The sequence below is a fragment of the Eucyclogobius newberryi genome, unplaced genomic scaffold (assembly GCF_026437365.1).
Source record: "Eucyclogobius newberryi isolate DKJ021-1_F unplaced genomic scaffold, fEucNew1.0.hap1 SCAF_1, whole genome shotgun sequence".
NCBI classification, from domain to species: domain Eukaryota; kingdom Metazoa; phylum Chordata; class Actinopteri; order Gobiiformes; family Gobiidae; genus Eucyclogobius; species Eucyclogobius newberryi.
The window spans coordinates 3366181-3383416 of record NW_027315723.1 but is presented as its reverse complement, the minus strand read 5'-3'; the positions used below and the strand labels follow the sequence as shown (position 1 = coordinate 3383416).

The window sequence follows — 17236 nt, the reverse complement described above, 5'->3', positions numbered from 1 at the left end:
AAACTGACCTGACCGTACACACTGCTGACCTGGTCGGCATGACACGGCACAGCTGAACTCAAGCGTTTGAAGAGGATTCTTTTTACTGAGTTGAGTTTCTCAGCAGTTCTGTAGATTGAAGATGACTTTCATATTAAAACCTGAATCCTTTTCTTCAATAGCTCACTCCTGGATGACTTATTCACATTCAACTCTTATTTAAACTTATACTACAAGTAATGTTTAGTAAAATGTAATATAAACTAAATAAAGCGGTTTTAAATAAAATAAAAAAAAGACCAGAGAAACAGTTTTCACGCTCTTTAATGTCCGCCGACCCCTCGTGTTAGTAAAACAACCGCTGCGTTTGTCCTTATGTACACGTGAACTATAAAAATAGATGGTTGAATATGGGACAAACGACATCACTACTGTATGTACACGCAACATTGTACACGCAACATGGTACAGTCATTTATCACACTTTAACACAACGGAACTAGTGCTCAACTTAGGCTTCTTTTTTTTCTTCTAAAACATCTAGAACATTCACCACAAAAACTGCAAAACAACAACATGGCTTTGAGAACAATGTCACAAGTCAACACAAATAAATTAACCCATATTTAAATTGTTACACAAATTTAGCAGCAGCGCCAGTTCGGCTTCTTGTGGTTGGAATTTGTACATCGTCGGGCAGAAAATATATAGACGTATTGAAAAGTTTTTACACCTTACATGGATTCGTTCGGCGACTCGATACAAAAATAAGCGCTTTAGTAGAAAAAAAACTAGTTTGGTTATGTTTTTTTCTTTTTTTTTATGGCGGCACGATAATGGTGAGCACTTTCGCCGCTTACAAACCCTTTAAAATGTCGTCAGAATGGTCAAAATTACAGAATGGAAGCGACTCGGGGCAAAATGAAGACAATCTCAACACGTTTTCAACATTAAAGTGACACCAGACCGAAACGCTAATGCTTTTTTAGCTATTTTTTAACATAAACGAGCGACGATTTTAAATTTCCGTGGTAAAAAATGTCATAATTTCATCTAAAAAACCCTGAACCTCATCGTTATTTGTTGGTTTTTAAAGTCCTTTCAGCTGACGACGATCACATCTTTAGGGTTGATTAATGAACGATTAATTTTGCGTTTGTTTTTTTTCTCCGACGGCGTTGAACTTCGCGCCGGTTTTTGTTTCATGTAAATCGGCCGAGTCGTGGCGCCGATATGAACCGAAAACCGTTCAACGAAGAGTGAAAAACAGTGGTAAAGTTTGAAATAAATGTGTCGACGAAATGAAAAAAACATTGTGGGGTCAGCGCTCCTTTAATATGTCTCAAATAAAACCTAAATAAAACATATTCGTAAGTGTAAGAGTGGTTTTCATCTGATTAATCACACTTTTCCGATAATAATCCAAGTTTATTCGTTGAAATTGCGTCGCGTTCCGCTTCTTTTGCCTCCGGTCGCCGCCGCTCTCGAATTCGGAACATTTACTCGCTTTTAAAAAGGGTCTAAGCTAGCTAGCGCGACGGGCTAATCCGCCGGCTGATGTCAAAGGTCAACCTAAACCGCGTCCAATGACTCTGAAGGAAGACGTGGCGGTCCGAGCCCTTGATTTAAGCGCAACGCCGAAAAAAAGTCGTATCGAATGGAGACGAAATCAGTCGGACTCGTTTAATTTGACAAATTACAACGAGGTGAGATTTATTCACGACTTACACTCACATTATTGGATTGTTTTGTGCTATTTCTACATATTTAAGAAACACATTTCTTACAACATTGGCTTAAAATTGTGGTTGTTGAACTGTCCAAAAGTATTGAACCTTTAAGTATTGAACTTTACCAAAACGACTCGAGTTTTGATTCATGAATTCACTTAATTTGAACTCTCGCAGACGTTAGCTTTGACATAACAGGTTGTCTCTTGGTAGCGTCTCCAAACAAACTTCCTGCCAAGTATTTTAAACTGAAATACTCATGGGCAAACTCTATTTTTCTGCACAAATAATTTATAGAGAAATGTGGTGAATTGAATGGACACAAATTATTTTTTAGCTTTTAACCGTTATTTTATGACGTTTTTATGACAAAAACGTACCTGGAATGACACTTCGCCCCATTCACGCTCGTTTAAGTAATCCCGTTTACGAGGTCGTCTTCCTCGCAGCCTCACAAATGCCTCTGTTTCAATTTTTTGTTTCGAGATCCTGCCGTTCAACGCCATAAAACATCAAGCCGGCTCATCCAATCACCTTCATCCCTACAGCGTGCCCATATTAGCATGATTTTACTTTAGTGACGGTAATTCCCAGCGGACGCCTCGCTAACGCTCGAGCAAACGCCCGATCGGTACAAAGTCTCGTGTGCTTTTAATACGTACTTTATTTGCCGGTGTAAAAGGTACAAGGGCAAATTTAAAGGTCAACAACAACACGAATAATGCATAATATGTGTCTTTTTTTGAGAAACCAGCCCCGCACGGTACAAAACGCAACCTTCCCCCCCCGTACTGTCGCGCGCACGGTGGAAACGGCTCCACTTCACGTTCTAGAATGAGATCATGTCGAGGGATAAAAGTCACGTTCGAGTCTGGAGTGAATCTGTAGAAGTCGGATCGTGGGTTTTTTCTTTTAGATATTTCTTATTACCGTATTTTCCACACTATAAGGCGCACTTAAAAGCCTTGGATTTTCTCAAAAAACGACAATGCGCCTTATATATAAAAATGATCAAAAATAGACCATTCGTGGACAGTGCGCCTTATAGTGGGGATAATACGGAAATAGTCCCAGAGCGCGTCGTCTCGTTATGGAGCGGGAGTAAAGGACTTACAGGCTTATTACGTGTACATTTTCTTTGCATTGATGGTGATTCTTTTTCGTTGTACGACATGATTATTTATTTCTGCTCATGATGATTTAAATTTAGCGACGCGTTTACGGGGAACATCCGGCTTTAGGTTTATTGTGTCGTTCACGTCGGGTTCATACCAACACGAACATCTGCAGATTGACCCCGGACATTTGACCTGCTCCGTTTGGGTCAAAAGGGACTGTACCAGATCTTTTGCCCCAGGACGGGTGCATCTCTTAGGGTCAAAATGAGACCAATGTGCGTCGACCGCATCTCTTTATAGCCCGGTTTATCGTCCCGAGAAGCAGGGAGTGCGCCGTTAGCATGCTAGCTGTCGTTATCGTTGCCGCGAGCCGCTGTGAAAAGCACAAACAGAAGGTGAACTTTGGACCGCTGCAAACGTTTGAAAAATGACAGTAAAAATGGCGTCGAGCCCTGTTAAACGCCGCAGGAGGATTTCTTTGTTCTAGAAGATGAAAGCAAACGATCTTTGCTTTTCAAAACGATACCGCGCGTCTGCGTTATCGTCTGCGTTATCGTCTGCGTTATCGTCTGCGTTATCGTCTGCGTTATCGTCTGCGTTATCGTGTGCCAGGAGCGGGAGGACCTTTGGCCTTGCGCACTGCCCCCGGCGGGGCCCCGGCCTGGTGGTGGTGGCTGCTGTAGTGGGAGGGCGGCTGGTGCTTGTGGGGGCTCGGCATGGAGCTGCTGCTCCCTTTGGCCTGGGGGGAGGAGCTGCGGCCGGGCTTGAAGGCGGGGGAGGCGCCGGAGCGTCCCAGGGCCGGCTGCAGCGGGCTGGACGCGGGGAGGCCGCCTGGGCAGAGGAAGAGCGGGTCAGACAGTTTATACGAGTTTCACATTTGGGCCTAAAAAACAATGAACAAGAAAACATACAACACAGTATTAAAGGGTAAATGTCCTCCTGACAGTATTAAAGGGTAAATGTCCTCCTGACAGTATTAAAGGGTAAATGCCCTCCTGACAGCATTAAAGGGTAATTGTCCTCCTGACAGTATTAAAGGGCAAATGTCCTCCTGACAGTATTAAAGGGTTTTAATGTCCTCCTTACAGTATTAAAGGGTAAATGCCCTCCTGACAGCATTAAAGGGTAAATGTCCTCCTGACAGTATTAAAGGGCAAATGTCCTCCTGACAGTATTAAAGGGTTTTAATGTCCTCCTTACAGTATTAAAGGGTAAATGTCCTCCTGACAGTATTAAAGGGTTTTAATGTCCTCCTGACAGTCTTAAAGGGTTTTAATGTCCTCCTGACAGTATTAAAGGGTAAATGTCCTCCTGACAGTATTAAAGGGTTTTAATGTCCTCCTGACAGTATTAAAGGGTAAATGTCCTCTTGACAGTATTAAAGGGCAAATGTCCTCCTGACAGTATTAAAGGGTTTTAATGTCCTCCTTACAGTATTAAAGGGTAAATGTCCTCCTGACAGTATTAAAGGGTAAATGTCCTCCTGACAGTATTAAAGGGTTTTAATGTCCTCCTGACAGTCTTAAAGGGTTTTAATGTCCTCCTGACAGTATTAAAGGGTAAATGTCCTCCTGACAGTATTAAAGGGTTTTAATGTCCTCCTGACAGTATTAAAGGGTAAATGTCCTCCTGACAGTATTAAAGGGTAAATGTCCTCCTGACAGCTTTAAAGGGTAAATGTCCTCCTGACAGTATTAAAGGGTTTTAATGTCCTCCTGACAGTCTTAAAGGGTTTTAATGTCCTCCTGACAGTATTAAAGGGTAAATGTCCTCCTGACAGTATCAAAGGGTAAATGTCCTCCTGACAGTATTAAAGGGTAAATGTCCTCCTGACAGTATTAAAGGGTAAATGTCCTCCTGACAGTATTAAAGGGTAAATGTCCTCCTGACAGTATTAAAGGGTAAATGTCCTCCTGACAGTATTAAAGGGTAAATGTCCTCCTGACAGTATTAAAGGGTAAATGTCCTCCTGACAGTATTAAAGGGTAAATGTCCTCCTGACAGTATTAAAGGGTAAATGTCCTCCTGACAGTATTAAAGGGTAAATGTCCTCCTGACCTTTGGAGACGCTGAAGCCGTAGGCGGCGTACGCAGCAGCTGAAGCCGCAGCTGCCCCGGCCATCGCTCCTGCCATGGCGGCCGCGCTCCCCGCTGTCGACTTCCTGCCGCGTGATTTGACCCCGGCTTTAGCTCCGCCCCCGGAGCCTTTGGGTCGCCCTCGACCGCCTTTGGACCTGCCTCTGCCCGGGCTGAAGTCTGAGCTGCAAACGCCTGTAAACAAGAGCACAACAAGCCGGGTTTAGTCCTGATGTGGACCTGGTCTGGGTTTAGTCCTGATGTGGACCTGGTCTGGGTTTAGTCCTGATGTGGACCTGGTCTGGGTTTAGTCCTGATGTGGACCTGGTCTGGGTTTAGTCCTGATGTGGACCTGGTCTGGGTTTAGTCCTGATGTGGACCTGGTCTGGGTTTAGTCCTGATGTGGACCTGGTCTGGGTTTAGTCCTGATGTGGACCTGGTCTGGGTTTAGTCCTGATGTGGACCTGGTCTGGGTTTAGTCCTGATGTGGACCTGGTCTGGGTTTAGTCCTGATGTGGACCTGGTCTGGGTTTAGTCCTGATGTGGACCTGGTCTGGGTTTAGTCCTGATGTGGACCTGGTCTGAGCCGGGTTTAGTCCTGATGTGGACCTGGTCTGAGCCGGGTTTAGTCCTGATGTGGACCTGGTCTGAGCCGGGTTTAGTCCTGATGTGGACCTGGTCTGAGCCGGGTTTAGTCCTGATGTGGACCTGGTCTGAGCCGGGTTTAGTCCTGATGTGGACCTGGTCTGGGTTTAGTCCTGATGTGGACCTGGTCTGGGTTTAGTCCTGATGTGGACCTGGTCTGGGTTTAGTCCTGATGTGGACCTGGTCTGGGTTTAGTCCTGATGTGGACCTGGTCTGGGTTTAGTCCTGATGTGGACCTGGTCTGGGTTTAGTCCTGATGTGGACCTGGTCTGGGTTTAGTCCTGATGTGGACCTGGTCTGGGTTTAGTCCTGATGTGGACCTGGTCTGGGTTTAGTCCTGATGTGGACCTGGTCTGGGTTTAGTCCTGATGTGGACCTGGTCTGGGTTTAGTCCTGATGTGGACCTGGTCTGGGTTTAGTCCTGATGTGGACCTGGTCTGGGTTTAGTCCTGATGTGGACCTGGTCTGAGCCGGGTTTAGTCCTGATGTGGACCTGGTCTGGGTTTAGTCCTGATGTGGACCTGGTCTGGGTTTAGTCCTGATGTGGACCTGGTCTGAGCCGGGTTTAGTCCTGATGTGGACCTGGTCTGAGCCGGGTTTAGTCCTGATGTGGACCTGGTCTGGGTTTAGTCCTGATGTGGACCTGGTCTGGGTTTAGTCCTGATGTGGACCTGGTCTGGGTTTAGTCCTGATGTGGACCTGGTCTGGGTTTAGTCCTGATGTGGACCTGGTCTGAGCCGGGTTTAGTCCTGATGTGGACCTGGTCTGGGTTTAGTCCTGATGTGGACCTGGTCTGAGCCGGGTTTAGTCCTGATGTGGACCTGGTCTGGGTTTAGTCCTGATGTGGACCTGGGCTGAGCCGGGTTTGGTCCTGATGTGGACCTGGTCTGGGTTTAGTCCTGATGTGGACCTGGTCTGGGTTTAGTCCTGATGTGGACCTGGTCTGGGTTTAGTCCTGATGTGGACCTGGTCTGGGTTTAGTCCTGATGTGGACCTGGTCTGGGTTTAGTCCTGATGTGGACCTGGTCTGGGTTTAGTCCTGATGTGGACCTGGTCTGGGTTTAGTCCTGATGTGGACCTGGTCTGGGTTTAGTCCTGATGTGGACCTGGTCTGGGTTTAGTCCTGATGTGGACCTGGTCTGGGTTTAGTCCTGATGTGGACCTGGTCTGGGTTTAGTCCTGATGTGGACCTGGTCTGGGTTTAGTCCTGATGTGGACCTGGTCTGAGCCGGGTTTAGTCCTGATGTGGACCTGGTCTGAGCCGGGTTTAGTCCTGATGTGGACCTGGTCTGGGTTTAGTCCTGATGTGGACCTGGTCTGGGTTTAGTCCTGATGTGGACCTGGTCTGGGTTTAGTCCTGATGTGGACCTGGTCTGGGTTTAGTCCTGATGTGGACCTGGTCTGGGTTTAGTCCTGACGTTCTCTCGTGTCAGTGGCATTAGAGTTTTTATTGGAGCTTTGGATCAGTTACAGCTCCGTAATCCTCCACAAACACAAACACCAAACTGATTACTGACGCTAACGTAGCCGGCTAGCTTTAGCAAGGGCTTCTCAAACAGTGGTCCACGGGCTTGTTATGGTCGTCCTCGTGTCATGGTCCACTGCAGGTCTAGTTTGTTTCAGTCTTGATTCAAGGTCTTTCTAAACTTGTTTGAGTTAGCTCTGGTTTAGCCCTGGTTTAGCTCTGGTTTAGCTCTGGTTTAATCCTGGTTTAGCCCTGGTTTAGTCCTGGTTAAGTCCTGGTTTAGTCCTGGTTTAGTCCTGGTTTAGCTCTGGTTTAATCCTGGTTTAGCCCTGGTTTAGTCCTGATTTAGTCCTGGTGTAGTCCTGGTTTAGCCCTGGTTTAGCTCTGGTTTAGCCCTGGTTTAGCTCTGGTTTAGCCCTGGTTTAGTGCTGGTTTAGCCCTGGTTTAGTCCTGGTTTAGTCCTGGTTTAGCTCTGGTTTAGCTCTGGTTTAGCTCTGGTTTAGCTCTGGTTTAGCTCTGGTTTAGCCCTGGTTTAGCTCTGGTTTAGCTCTGGTTTAGCCCTGGTTTAGTCCTGGTTTAGTCCTGGTTTAGCCCTGGTTTAGCTCTGGTTTAGCCCTGGTTTAGTCCTGGTTTAGCCCTGGTTTAGCTCTGGTTTAGCTCTGGTTTAGCCCTGGTTTAGCTCTGGTTTAGCCCTGGTTTAGCTCTGGTTTAGCTCTGGTTTAGCTCTGGTTTAATCCTGGTTTAGCCCTGGTTTAGTCCTGCTTTAGCTCTGGTTTAGCCCTGGTTTAGCTCTGGTTTAGCCCTGGCTTAGTTCTGGTTTTGTCCTGGTTTAGTCCTGGTTTAGTCCTGGTTTAGCTCTGGTTTAGCCCTGGTTTAGCCCTGGTTTAGCCCTGGTTTAGCCCTGGTTTAGCTCTGGTTTAGCTCTGGTTTAGCTCTGGTTTTGTCCTGGTTTAGTCCTGGTTTAGCCCTGGTTTAGCCCTGGTTTAGCCCTGGTTTAGCCCTGGTTTTGTCCTGGTTTAGTCCTGGTTTAGTCCTGGTTTAGCTCTGGTTTTGTCCTGGTTTAGTCCTGGTTTAGCTCTGGTTTAGCTCTGGTTTAGCTCTGGTTTAGCCCTGGTTTAGCCCTGGTTTAGCTCTGGTTTAGCCCTGGTTTAGCCCTGGTTTAGCCCTGGTTTAGCCCTGGTTTAGTCCTGGTTTAGCTCTGGTTTAGCTCTGGTTTAGCCCTGGTTTAGTCCTGGTTTAGCTCTGGTTTAGCTCTGGTTTAGCTCTGGTTTAGCTCTGGTTTAGCCCTGGTTTAGCTCTGGTTTAGCCCTGGTTTAGCTCTGGTTTAGCTCTGGTTTAGCTCTGGTTTAATCCTGGTTTAGCCCTGGTTTAGTCCTGGTTTAGCTCTGGTTTAGCCCTGGTTTAGCTCTGGTTTAGCCCTGGCTTAGTTCTGGTTTTGTCCTGGTTTAGTCCTGGTTTAGTCCTGGTTTAGCTCTGGTTTAGCCCTGGTTTAGCCCTGGTTTAGCCCTGGTTTAGCCCTGGTTTAGCTCTGGTTTAGCTCTGGTTTAGCTCTGGTTTTGTCCTGGTTTAGTCCTGGTTTAGCCCTGGTTTAGCCCTGGTTTAGCCCTGGTTTAGCCCTGGTTTTGTCCTGGTTTAGTCCTGGTTTAGTCCTGGTTTAGCTCTGGTTTTGTCCTGGTTTAGTCCTGGTTTAGCTCTGGTTTAGCTCTGGTTTAGCTCTGGTTTAGCCCTGGTTTAGCCCTGGTTTAGCTCTGGTTTAGCCCTGGTTTAGCCCTGGTTTAGCCCTGGTTTAGCCCTGGTTTAGCCCTGGTTTAGTCCTGGTTTAGCTCTGGTTTAGCTCTGGTTTAGTCCTGGTTTAGCTCTGGTTTAGCTCTGGTTTAGCCCTGGTTTAGCCCTGGTTTAGCCCTGGTTTAGCCCTGGTTTAGCCCTGGTTTAGCTCTGGTTTAGCCCTGGTTTAGCCCTGGTTTAGCCCTGGTTTAGCCCTGGTTTAGCCCTGGTTTAGTCCTGGTTTAGCCCTGGTTTAGCCCTGGTTTAGCCCTGGTTTAGCCCTGGTTTAGTCCTGGTTTAGCCCTGGTTTAGCCCTGGTGGTCCACACTCTGCAGTGATGCATGCTGGGAGGCTAAGTGCATGTCATTTGTGTGAAGAACGATGACATTTTAATGACATGTTTTGAAGCGCTCAGACTCGAACGTGACGAGCTCGTTTAGAGGCTCGAGGAGTTCAAGGAGGGTCAGGGAAATGAGAGAACTGCACGGAACACCAGAGAGCTTCAAATATACTCAATATTATTCATTTGCCAAATGAAAAGTCACAGTTCATCAAGTAGTGGTAACGACATTGATCACGAGGTCTGAGGGAAATGACACGTCTGAAGGCCGTTTCTCCAGTGAAGGATGAACGAGGCACCACAACATGAACATGTGCTTCATGTCACAGCCCAGAACTCACATTTCCCACTAAAACGGCGGGACACGGCGGGAGAGATGTCGGGACGCGGCGGGACAGGGAGGGACACGGCGGGACACGCGGCGGGACAGGGAGGGACACGGCGGGACGCAGCGACGGAGATGGCGGGACGCGGTGGGGGACTTTCAACGGTATTAAGGGTTCGTCTCAGCTCTGTCAGAGACCCTAAACCAGGCATGTCCAAACTACGGCCTGGGGGCCAAATGCGGCCCTCAGACCAATTATTGTTGGCCCTCAGGCTTCCTGCTAAGTTGGCCCAAACAACAAAAAGTAGTGCTTTTTACAGTAAAATGGGAAAAATTCAAGCATTTTGATGTTATAACAACCTAATATGAATGTTCCAAGTCTTATAATAGGAGTGGAGGTGCATCCAAACAATATCAAATGCAAAATTTCGAATGATACACTCACAAATTTGACATTGTCGGCTTGTTTGTGGCCCTCTGCTCCGTATAAGTTTCAAAATGCGGCCCTCAGTGAAAAAAGTTTGGACACCCCTGCCCTAAACCCTCTGTCTCACTCTAAAGCAGGGGTGGGCAAACTACGGCCCGCGGGCCACATACGGCCCGTTTGTCTTTATAATCCGGCCCGCCAAACATGCCAAGTCATATTTAAAAAAATATAAATATATTTTCCCCCTCAGGCATCTGTCTGCACTTGTATCCTTAATAAAGATGACGTGAAATGAATTAAATGATGGATTAAATTTGACAGAAAAGTGATATTTTATTTGATATTTAATAAAAAAAAACACACCAATGATCGCGGGCCGGCCCTCCGCTACTTGCCTGGATTCGAATATGGCCCTGCTCTAAAGTGATTTATGGTCTGAGAACCAGGAAGTGCGCTGTTAGCATGCTAGCTGTTGTTAGCATTCCGCTCCAGTCTCTCTAAATATCGTCGTCTTGGAGCGCGTCGGGAAAGTGTTTTTCTCGTTGTCAATGATCTCACGGCAGACTCACCGTTGAAGTTGTCGGAGGCGGAGCCCGACACGGAGGCGGGGGAGTTTGTGGCGCGTGTGGGCGGAGCCGACGGCAGCGGCTCGTCCACGATCACCAACATGTCACTGCTGCTCTCGTCCTGATCTGCGTCTGGAGGAAGAGAGCCGGGCTGGAGCTCACTGCTGAGGGAGATCTGTGGAGGGGAGAGGAGGAGAGGAAGGAGGAAGAGGAGGAGAGAAGGGAGGTGGAGAGGAGGGAGGAAGAGGAGGAGAGGAGGGAGGTGGAGAGGAGGGAGGTGGAGAGGAGGGAGGAAGATGAGGAGAGGAGGAAGAGGAGGAGAGGAGGGAGGAAGAGGAGGAGAGGAGGGAGGTGGAGAGGAGGGAGGTGGAGAGGAGGGAGGAAGATGAGGAGAGGAGGAAGAGGAGGAGAGGAGGGAGGAAGAGGAGGAGAGGAGGGAGGTGGAGAGGAGGGAGGTGGAGAGGAGGGAGGAAGATGAGGAGAGGAGGAAGAGGAGGAGAGGAGGGAGGAAGAGGAGGAGAGGAGGGAGGTGGAGAGGAGGGAGGAAGAGAAGGAGAGGAGGGAGGTGGAGAGGAGGGAAGAAGATGAGGAGAGGAGGAAGAGGAGGAGAGGGGGGAGGAAGAGGAGGATTTAAAAACTAAAATAATCGTTAGTTTTAGCCCTAATCTTTCCTTCTGATGAAGTTCTAATTAGCAATGGCAGAGTTTTTGTCTGGAGCGTGTAATAATTCTACTTCCTGCTCCATTTGACACAGTAAAAGCTTTATATTTGCGCTGGTCTCTGGTCTCACCTCGCTGAAGGTTCACATGAGTCTCTGGTCTCACCTCTCTGAAGGTTCACATTAGTCTCTGGTCTCACCTCGCTGAAGGTTCACATGAGTCTCTGGTCTCACCTCGCTGAAGGTTCACATGACTCTCTGGTCTCACCTCGCTGAAGGTTCACATGAGTCTCTGGTCTCACCTCGCTGAAGGTTCACATGACTCTCTGGTCTCACCTCGCTGAAGGTTCACATGAGTCTCTGGTCTCACCTCGCTGAAGGTTCACATGACTCTCTGGTCTCACCTCGCTGAAGGTTCACATGAGTCTCTGGTCTCACCTCTCTGAAGGTTCACATGAGTCTCTGGTCTCACCTCTCTGAAGGTTCACATGAGTCTCTGGTCTCACGCTCGCTGAAGGTTCACATGAGTCTCTGGTCTCACCTCGCTGAAGGTTCACATGACTCTCTGGTCTCACCTCGCTGAAGGTTCACATGAGTCTCTGGTCTCACGCTCGCTGAAGGTTCACATGAGTCTCTGGTCTCACCTCGCTGAAGGTTCACATGAGTCTCTGGTCTCACCTCGCTGAAGGTTCATATGACTCTCTGGTCTCACCTCGCTGAAGGTTCACATGAGTCTCTGGTCTCACCTCTCTGAAGGTTCACATGAGTCTCTGGTCTCACCTCTCTGAAGGTTCACATGAGTCTCTGGTCTCACGCTCGCTGAAGGTTCACATGAGTCTCTGGTCTCACCTCGCTGAAGGTTCACATGAGTCTCTGGTCTCACCTCGCTGAAGGTTCACATGAGTCTCTGGTCTCACCTCTCTGAAGGTTCACATGAGTCTCTGGTCTCACGCTCGCTGAAGGTTCACATGAGTCTCTGGTCTCACCTCGCTGAAGGTTCACATGAGTCTCTGGTCTCACCTCGCTGAAGGTTCACATGAGTCTCTGGTCTCACGCTCGCTGAAGGTTCACATGAGTCTCTGGTCTCACCTCGCTGAAGGTTCACATGAGTCTCTGGTCTCACCTCGCTGAAGGTTCACATGAGTCTCTGGTCTCACCTCGCTGAAGGTTCACATGACTCTCTGGTCTCACCTCGCTGAAGGTTCACATGAGTCTCTGGTCTGACCTCGCTGAAGGTTCACATGACTCTCTGGTCTCACCTCTCTGAAGGTTCACATGAGTCTCTGGTCTCACCTCGCTGAAGGTTCACATGAGTCTCTAGTCTCACGCTCGCTGAAGGTTCACATGACTCTCTGGTCTCACCTCGCTGAAGGTTCACATGACTCTCTGGTCTCACCTCGCTGAAGGTTCACATGACTCTCTGGTCTCACCTCGCTGAAGGTTCACATGACTCTCTGGTCTCACCTCTCTGAAGGTTCACATGAGTCTCTGGTCTCACCTCGCTGAAGGTTCACATGACTCTCTGGTCTCACCTCGCTGAAGGTTCACATGAGTCTCTGGTCTCACGCTCGCTGAAGGTTCACATGAGTCTCTGGTCTCACCTCGCTGAAGGTTCACATGAGTATCTGGTCTCACCTCGCTGAAGGTTCACATGAGTCTCTGGTCTCACCTCGCTGAAGGTTCATATGACTCTCTGGTCTCACCTCGCTGAAGGTTCACATGAGTCTCTGGTCTCACCTCGCTGAAGGTTCACATGAGTCTCTGGTCTCACCTCGCTGAAGGGGCTGGGCAGGGCCGAGTCCATGTCCACGCTGAGGAACGAGTCGTCTCCGTCCGCCGACATGTTGGAGTTATCGGCCGAAGGAGCCGACGGAGCGTGGGAGATCACCAGGTTCACCTCCTTCTTCCTCTTCGTCTCGGTCTCCTCGATCTTCTTCTGGGCAGAGAGAAACGGCACCATGAAACACTCAGGCGCCGATTTACACCACCTGAAGGATGTTCCTCCAGCTGCTGTGGCCGATCACAGATGTTTGAAGGTGTTATTGGATGCCATTGGCTGTTATTGGATGTTATTGGATGTTACTGGATGCTATTGGATGTTACTGGATGCTATTGGATGTTACTGGATGCTATTGGATGTTATTGGATGTTATTGGATGTTATTGGATGTTATTGGATGTAATTGGATGTAATTGGATGTAATTGGATGCCATTGGATGTTATTGGATGTTATTGGATGTTATTGGATGTTATTGGATGTTATTGGATGTTATTGGATGTTATTGGATGTTATTGGATGTTACTGGATGCCATTGGATGTTATTGGATGTTATTGGATGTTATTGGATGTTATTGGATGTTATTGGATGTTATTGGATGTTACTGGATGCCATTGGATGTTATTGGATGTTATTGGATGTTACTGGATGCTATTGGATGTTATTGGATGCTATTGGATGTTATTGGATGTTATTGGACGCCATTGGCTGTTATTAGATGCTATTGGATGTTATTGGATGCTATTGGATGTTACTGGATGTTATTGGACGCCATTGGCTGTTATTAGATGCTATTGGATGCCATTGGATGTTATTGGATGCTATTGGATGTTACTGGATGCTATTGGATGCAATTGGATGCAGTTGGATGCAGTTGGATGCCATTGGATGCTATTGGATGTTACTGGATGCTATTGGATGTTACTGGATGCTATTGGATGCTATTGGATGCCGTTGGATGCAGTTGGATGCCATTGGATGCTATTGGATGCCATTGGATGTCATTGGATGTCATTGGATGTTATTGGATGTCATTGGATGTCATTGGATGTCATTGGATGTTATTGGATGTTATTGGATGTTATTGGATGCTATTGGATGCTATTGGATGCCGTTGGATGCAGTTGGATGCCATTGGATGCTATTGGATGCTACTGGATGCTATTGGATGCCATTGGATGTCATTGGATGTTATTGGATGTTATTGGATGTTATTGGATGCTATTGGATGCTATTGGATGCTATTGGATGCTATTGGATGTTATTGGATGCTATTGGATGCTATTGGATGTTATTGGATGCTTCTGGATGCTATTGGATGTTATTGGATGGAGCAGGGTTTAAAATTTTAAATCTATTGTCACCAAAAGTCGCCTTAATACAATTAAGTTAATTTTATGACATTTTAAAATACATTTTAAAAATCATTATTATTGTTAGAAAGTGCGATAGAAAGATAAAAGTACATACATAAAGGTAAACATCTTCACGTCTGATCACATTGCACTGGATCACATTGCACTGGATCACATTGCACTGGATCACATTGCACTGATCCACATTGCACTGGATCACATTGCACTGGATCACATTGCACTGGATCACATTGCACTGATCCACATTGCACTGGATCACATTGCACTGGATCACATTGCACTGGATCACATTGCACTGATCCACATTGCACTGGATCACATTGCACTGGATCACATTGCACTGGATCACATTGCACTGATCCACATTGCACTGGATCACATTGCACTGGATCACATTGCACTGGATCACATTGCACTGATCACATTGCACTGGATCACATTGCACTGGATCACATTGCACTGGATCACATTGCACTGGATCACATTGCACTGGATCACATTGCACTGATCACATTGCACTGGATCACATTGCACTGGATCACATTGCACTGGATCACATTGCACTGGATCACATTGCACTGGATCACATTGCACTGATCACATTGCGTTATTGCACGGCTCACATTGCACTGACCTTCTCGGCGTACTTGTCCCTCTTCCTCTTCCTCTCCTTCACTTTGCTGCTCTCCTCCTGCATCCTCTTCTCCTCCTGCCTCTGTCGCACTATGAAACACAAACGCATCATCAGCACCGCCCGCCACACTTTGCTCCCGACACACTTTGCTCCCGCCACACTTTGCTCCCGCCACACTTTCCGACCGCCACACTTTCCGCCCGCCACACTTTGCTCCCGCCACACTTTGCTCCCGCCACACTTTGCTCCCGCCACACTTTGCTCCCGCCACACTTTCCACCCGCCACACTTTGCTCCCGCCACACTTTGCTCCCGACACACTTTCCTCCCGCCACACTTTCCTCCCGCCACACTTTCCTTAGCTCCCGCCACACTTAGCTCCCGCCACACTTAGCTCCCGCCACACTTAGCTCCCGCCACACTTTCTCCTCGCCGCGCTCAAACATCTCACGTTTCTTCTCCAGCTCGTCGTCGTCCAGGAGCAGGCTGACCACCTCTTTGGGCTTCAGCGTGTCAGGTTTGAAGTTCCCTCCGGAGATGACCACGCGTTGGATCTGAGCAAAGTGAAAGTTGGAAAAGTATAAGACCTGATTTTTTGTTTAATTCCGTCAGTAGGGGGCGCTCTGGTGTTTGCTGCATGTCTCTCCCACCTCGCTCTTCTCTTTGGCGCGCTGTAGGATCCTCTCCTCGATGGTCCCCTGGCAGATAAGGCGATACACCGTCACCTGTTTGGTCTGTCCCAGTCTGTGGGCGCGGTCCATGGCCTGCTGGTCCACCGTCGGGTTCCAGTCGCTGTCGTAGAAGATCACCTAGGCGACAGAGGACACGCCCACATTTCAAACATTTCGCCTCCGATTATGAGTGAGACAAACTCTGCAAAGCAACATCAGACATTAAACGTTTCTTTTGGTGAAGCTTGTGTTGGAGGATGGACTTGTTTGGGACATTTGTTGGGTTTTGGACAATTCCACGGTCAAAACTGAAGCTAATTCGGATAAAAATGAGTTTAATAAAGAAACAAATATAAGTCAAATATAAAGTCCAGGCAGAATCCATATAAAAGTCATATTAAACGATTTGGACGTTTAGGGTAATTTTGTTGTTGTTTTGGGGAACAAACTGAGCCAGATTCATGAAGCTTTTCGTTCGACTTTCGCTCAGTGACATTTTGGTTTGATTTGTTGTACATTTTTGCCCCAGAAGTGGCGCCCACGTGCCCTTTAGCCTGACAGATGCCGTGTGTTAGCTCGCACGCCGTGGTCATTGTCGCGGGAGCTAATCTGCCTGGACCCGGGTCGGGGCGCACAATGGGGGGATTATACGGAGGGATGTCCGTGAAAAACAAAGGGGCCATTCATGACGGCGGGCTCTTCATCTTCACACACAAACACGACGTATTAACTATATTAACCCAGTTTGAGCCCAGCAAACACGGGATTATAACATGTGGATTTGTGGTATGACACTAATAGCACTGGAGAAGTCATTTATTTATTGTGTTTATTATTAATATATTTTTTATGTTGTTTTATTTATTTTTGTTTTATTATTTAATTTATTTATTCACTTATTTATGTTTTATCATTATTTCATTTATTTATGTTTTATCATTATTATTTCATTTATTTATTCACTTATTTATTTATGCTTTATTATTATTATTTAATTTTTTTTATTCACTTATTTATTTATGTTTTATTATTATTATTTCATTTATTTATTCATTTATGTTTTATCATTATTATTTCATTTATTTATTCACTTATCTATTTATGTTTTATTATTATCATTATTTCATGTATTTATTCACTAATTTATGTTTTATTATTATTATTTCATTTATTATTCACTTATTTATGTTTTATTATTATTATTTCATTTATTTATTCACTTTTTATTCACTTGTTTATTTATTATTATTATTATTATTATTATTATTATTATTATTATTATTATTTCTTCATATATTTATTCACTTATTTATGTTTTATTATTATCATTATTATTCAATTTATTTATTCATGTTTTATTATTATTATTCCAATTATTTATTCAAGTCTTATTTTTATAATTATATTATTATTATTTCACTTCTATATCTATACGTCTGACCAGTTTTAATTATAAGATCTGAAGCTAAATCATTAGAGGAATCATCTTGTTGGAAGTTTCCACACTTTAAACACGTGTATTGTACTTATAATAAATCATAATAATACATTTTATTTGTAGTGCACTTTACATTCCAATGGAACCTCAAAGTGCTAACAGAGGCTAGCAGAGGCTAAAGACCTTGAAACACGCTTTTACGGCTTTTCAGCTCAGTTATTTTCTAGACTTTGTGAGAACCGTTTA

General features: G+C 46.2%; 1 protein-coding gene across 1 annotated transcript in view; it reads right to left on the bottom strand.

Moving 5' to 3' along the window:
• Positions 1-287: 287 nt before the first annotated feature.
• Positions 288-17236, bottom strand: part of ino80 (INO80 complex ATPase subunit) — a 75436-nt gene continuing 58487 nt past the window's right edge. The window contains exons 26-32 of the mRNA XM_072449562.1: positions 15532-15690; positions 15333-15435; positions 14882-14970; positions 12865-13029; positions 10439-10610; positions 4886-5098; positions 288-3658 (exon numbers count right to left, since the gene is read on the bottom strand). Of these exons, the coding sequence (XP_072305663.1) occupies positions 3426-3658; positions 4886-5098; positions 10439-10610; positions 12865-13029; positions 14882-14970; positions 15333-15435; positions 15532-15690 (1134 nt within the window). The 3' untranslated portion in view covers positions 288-3425. The remainder of the gene's footprint in view (positions 3659-4885; positions 5099-10438; positions 10611-12864; positions 13030-14881; positions 14971-15332; positions 15436-15531; positions 15691-17236) is intronic.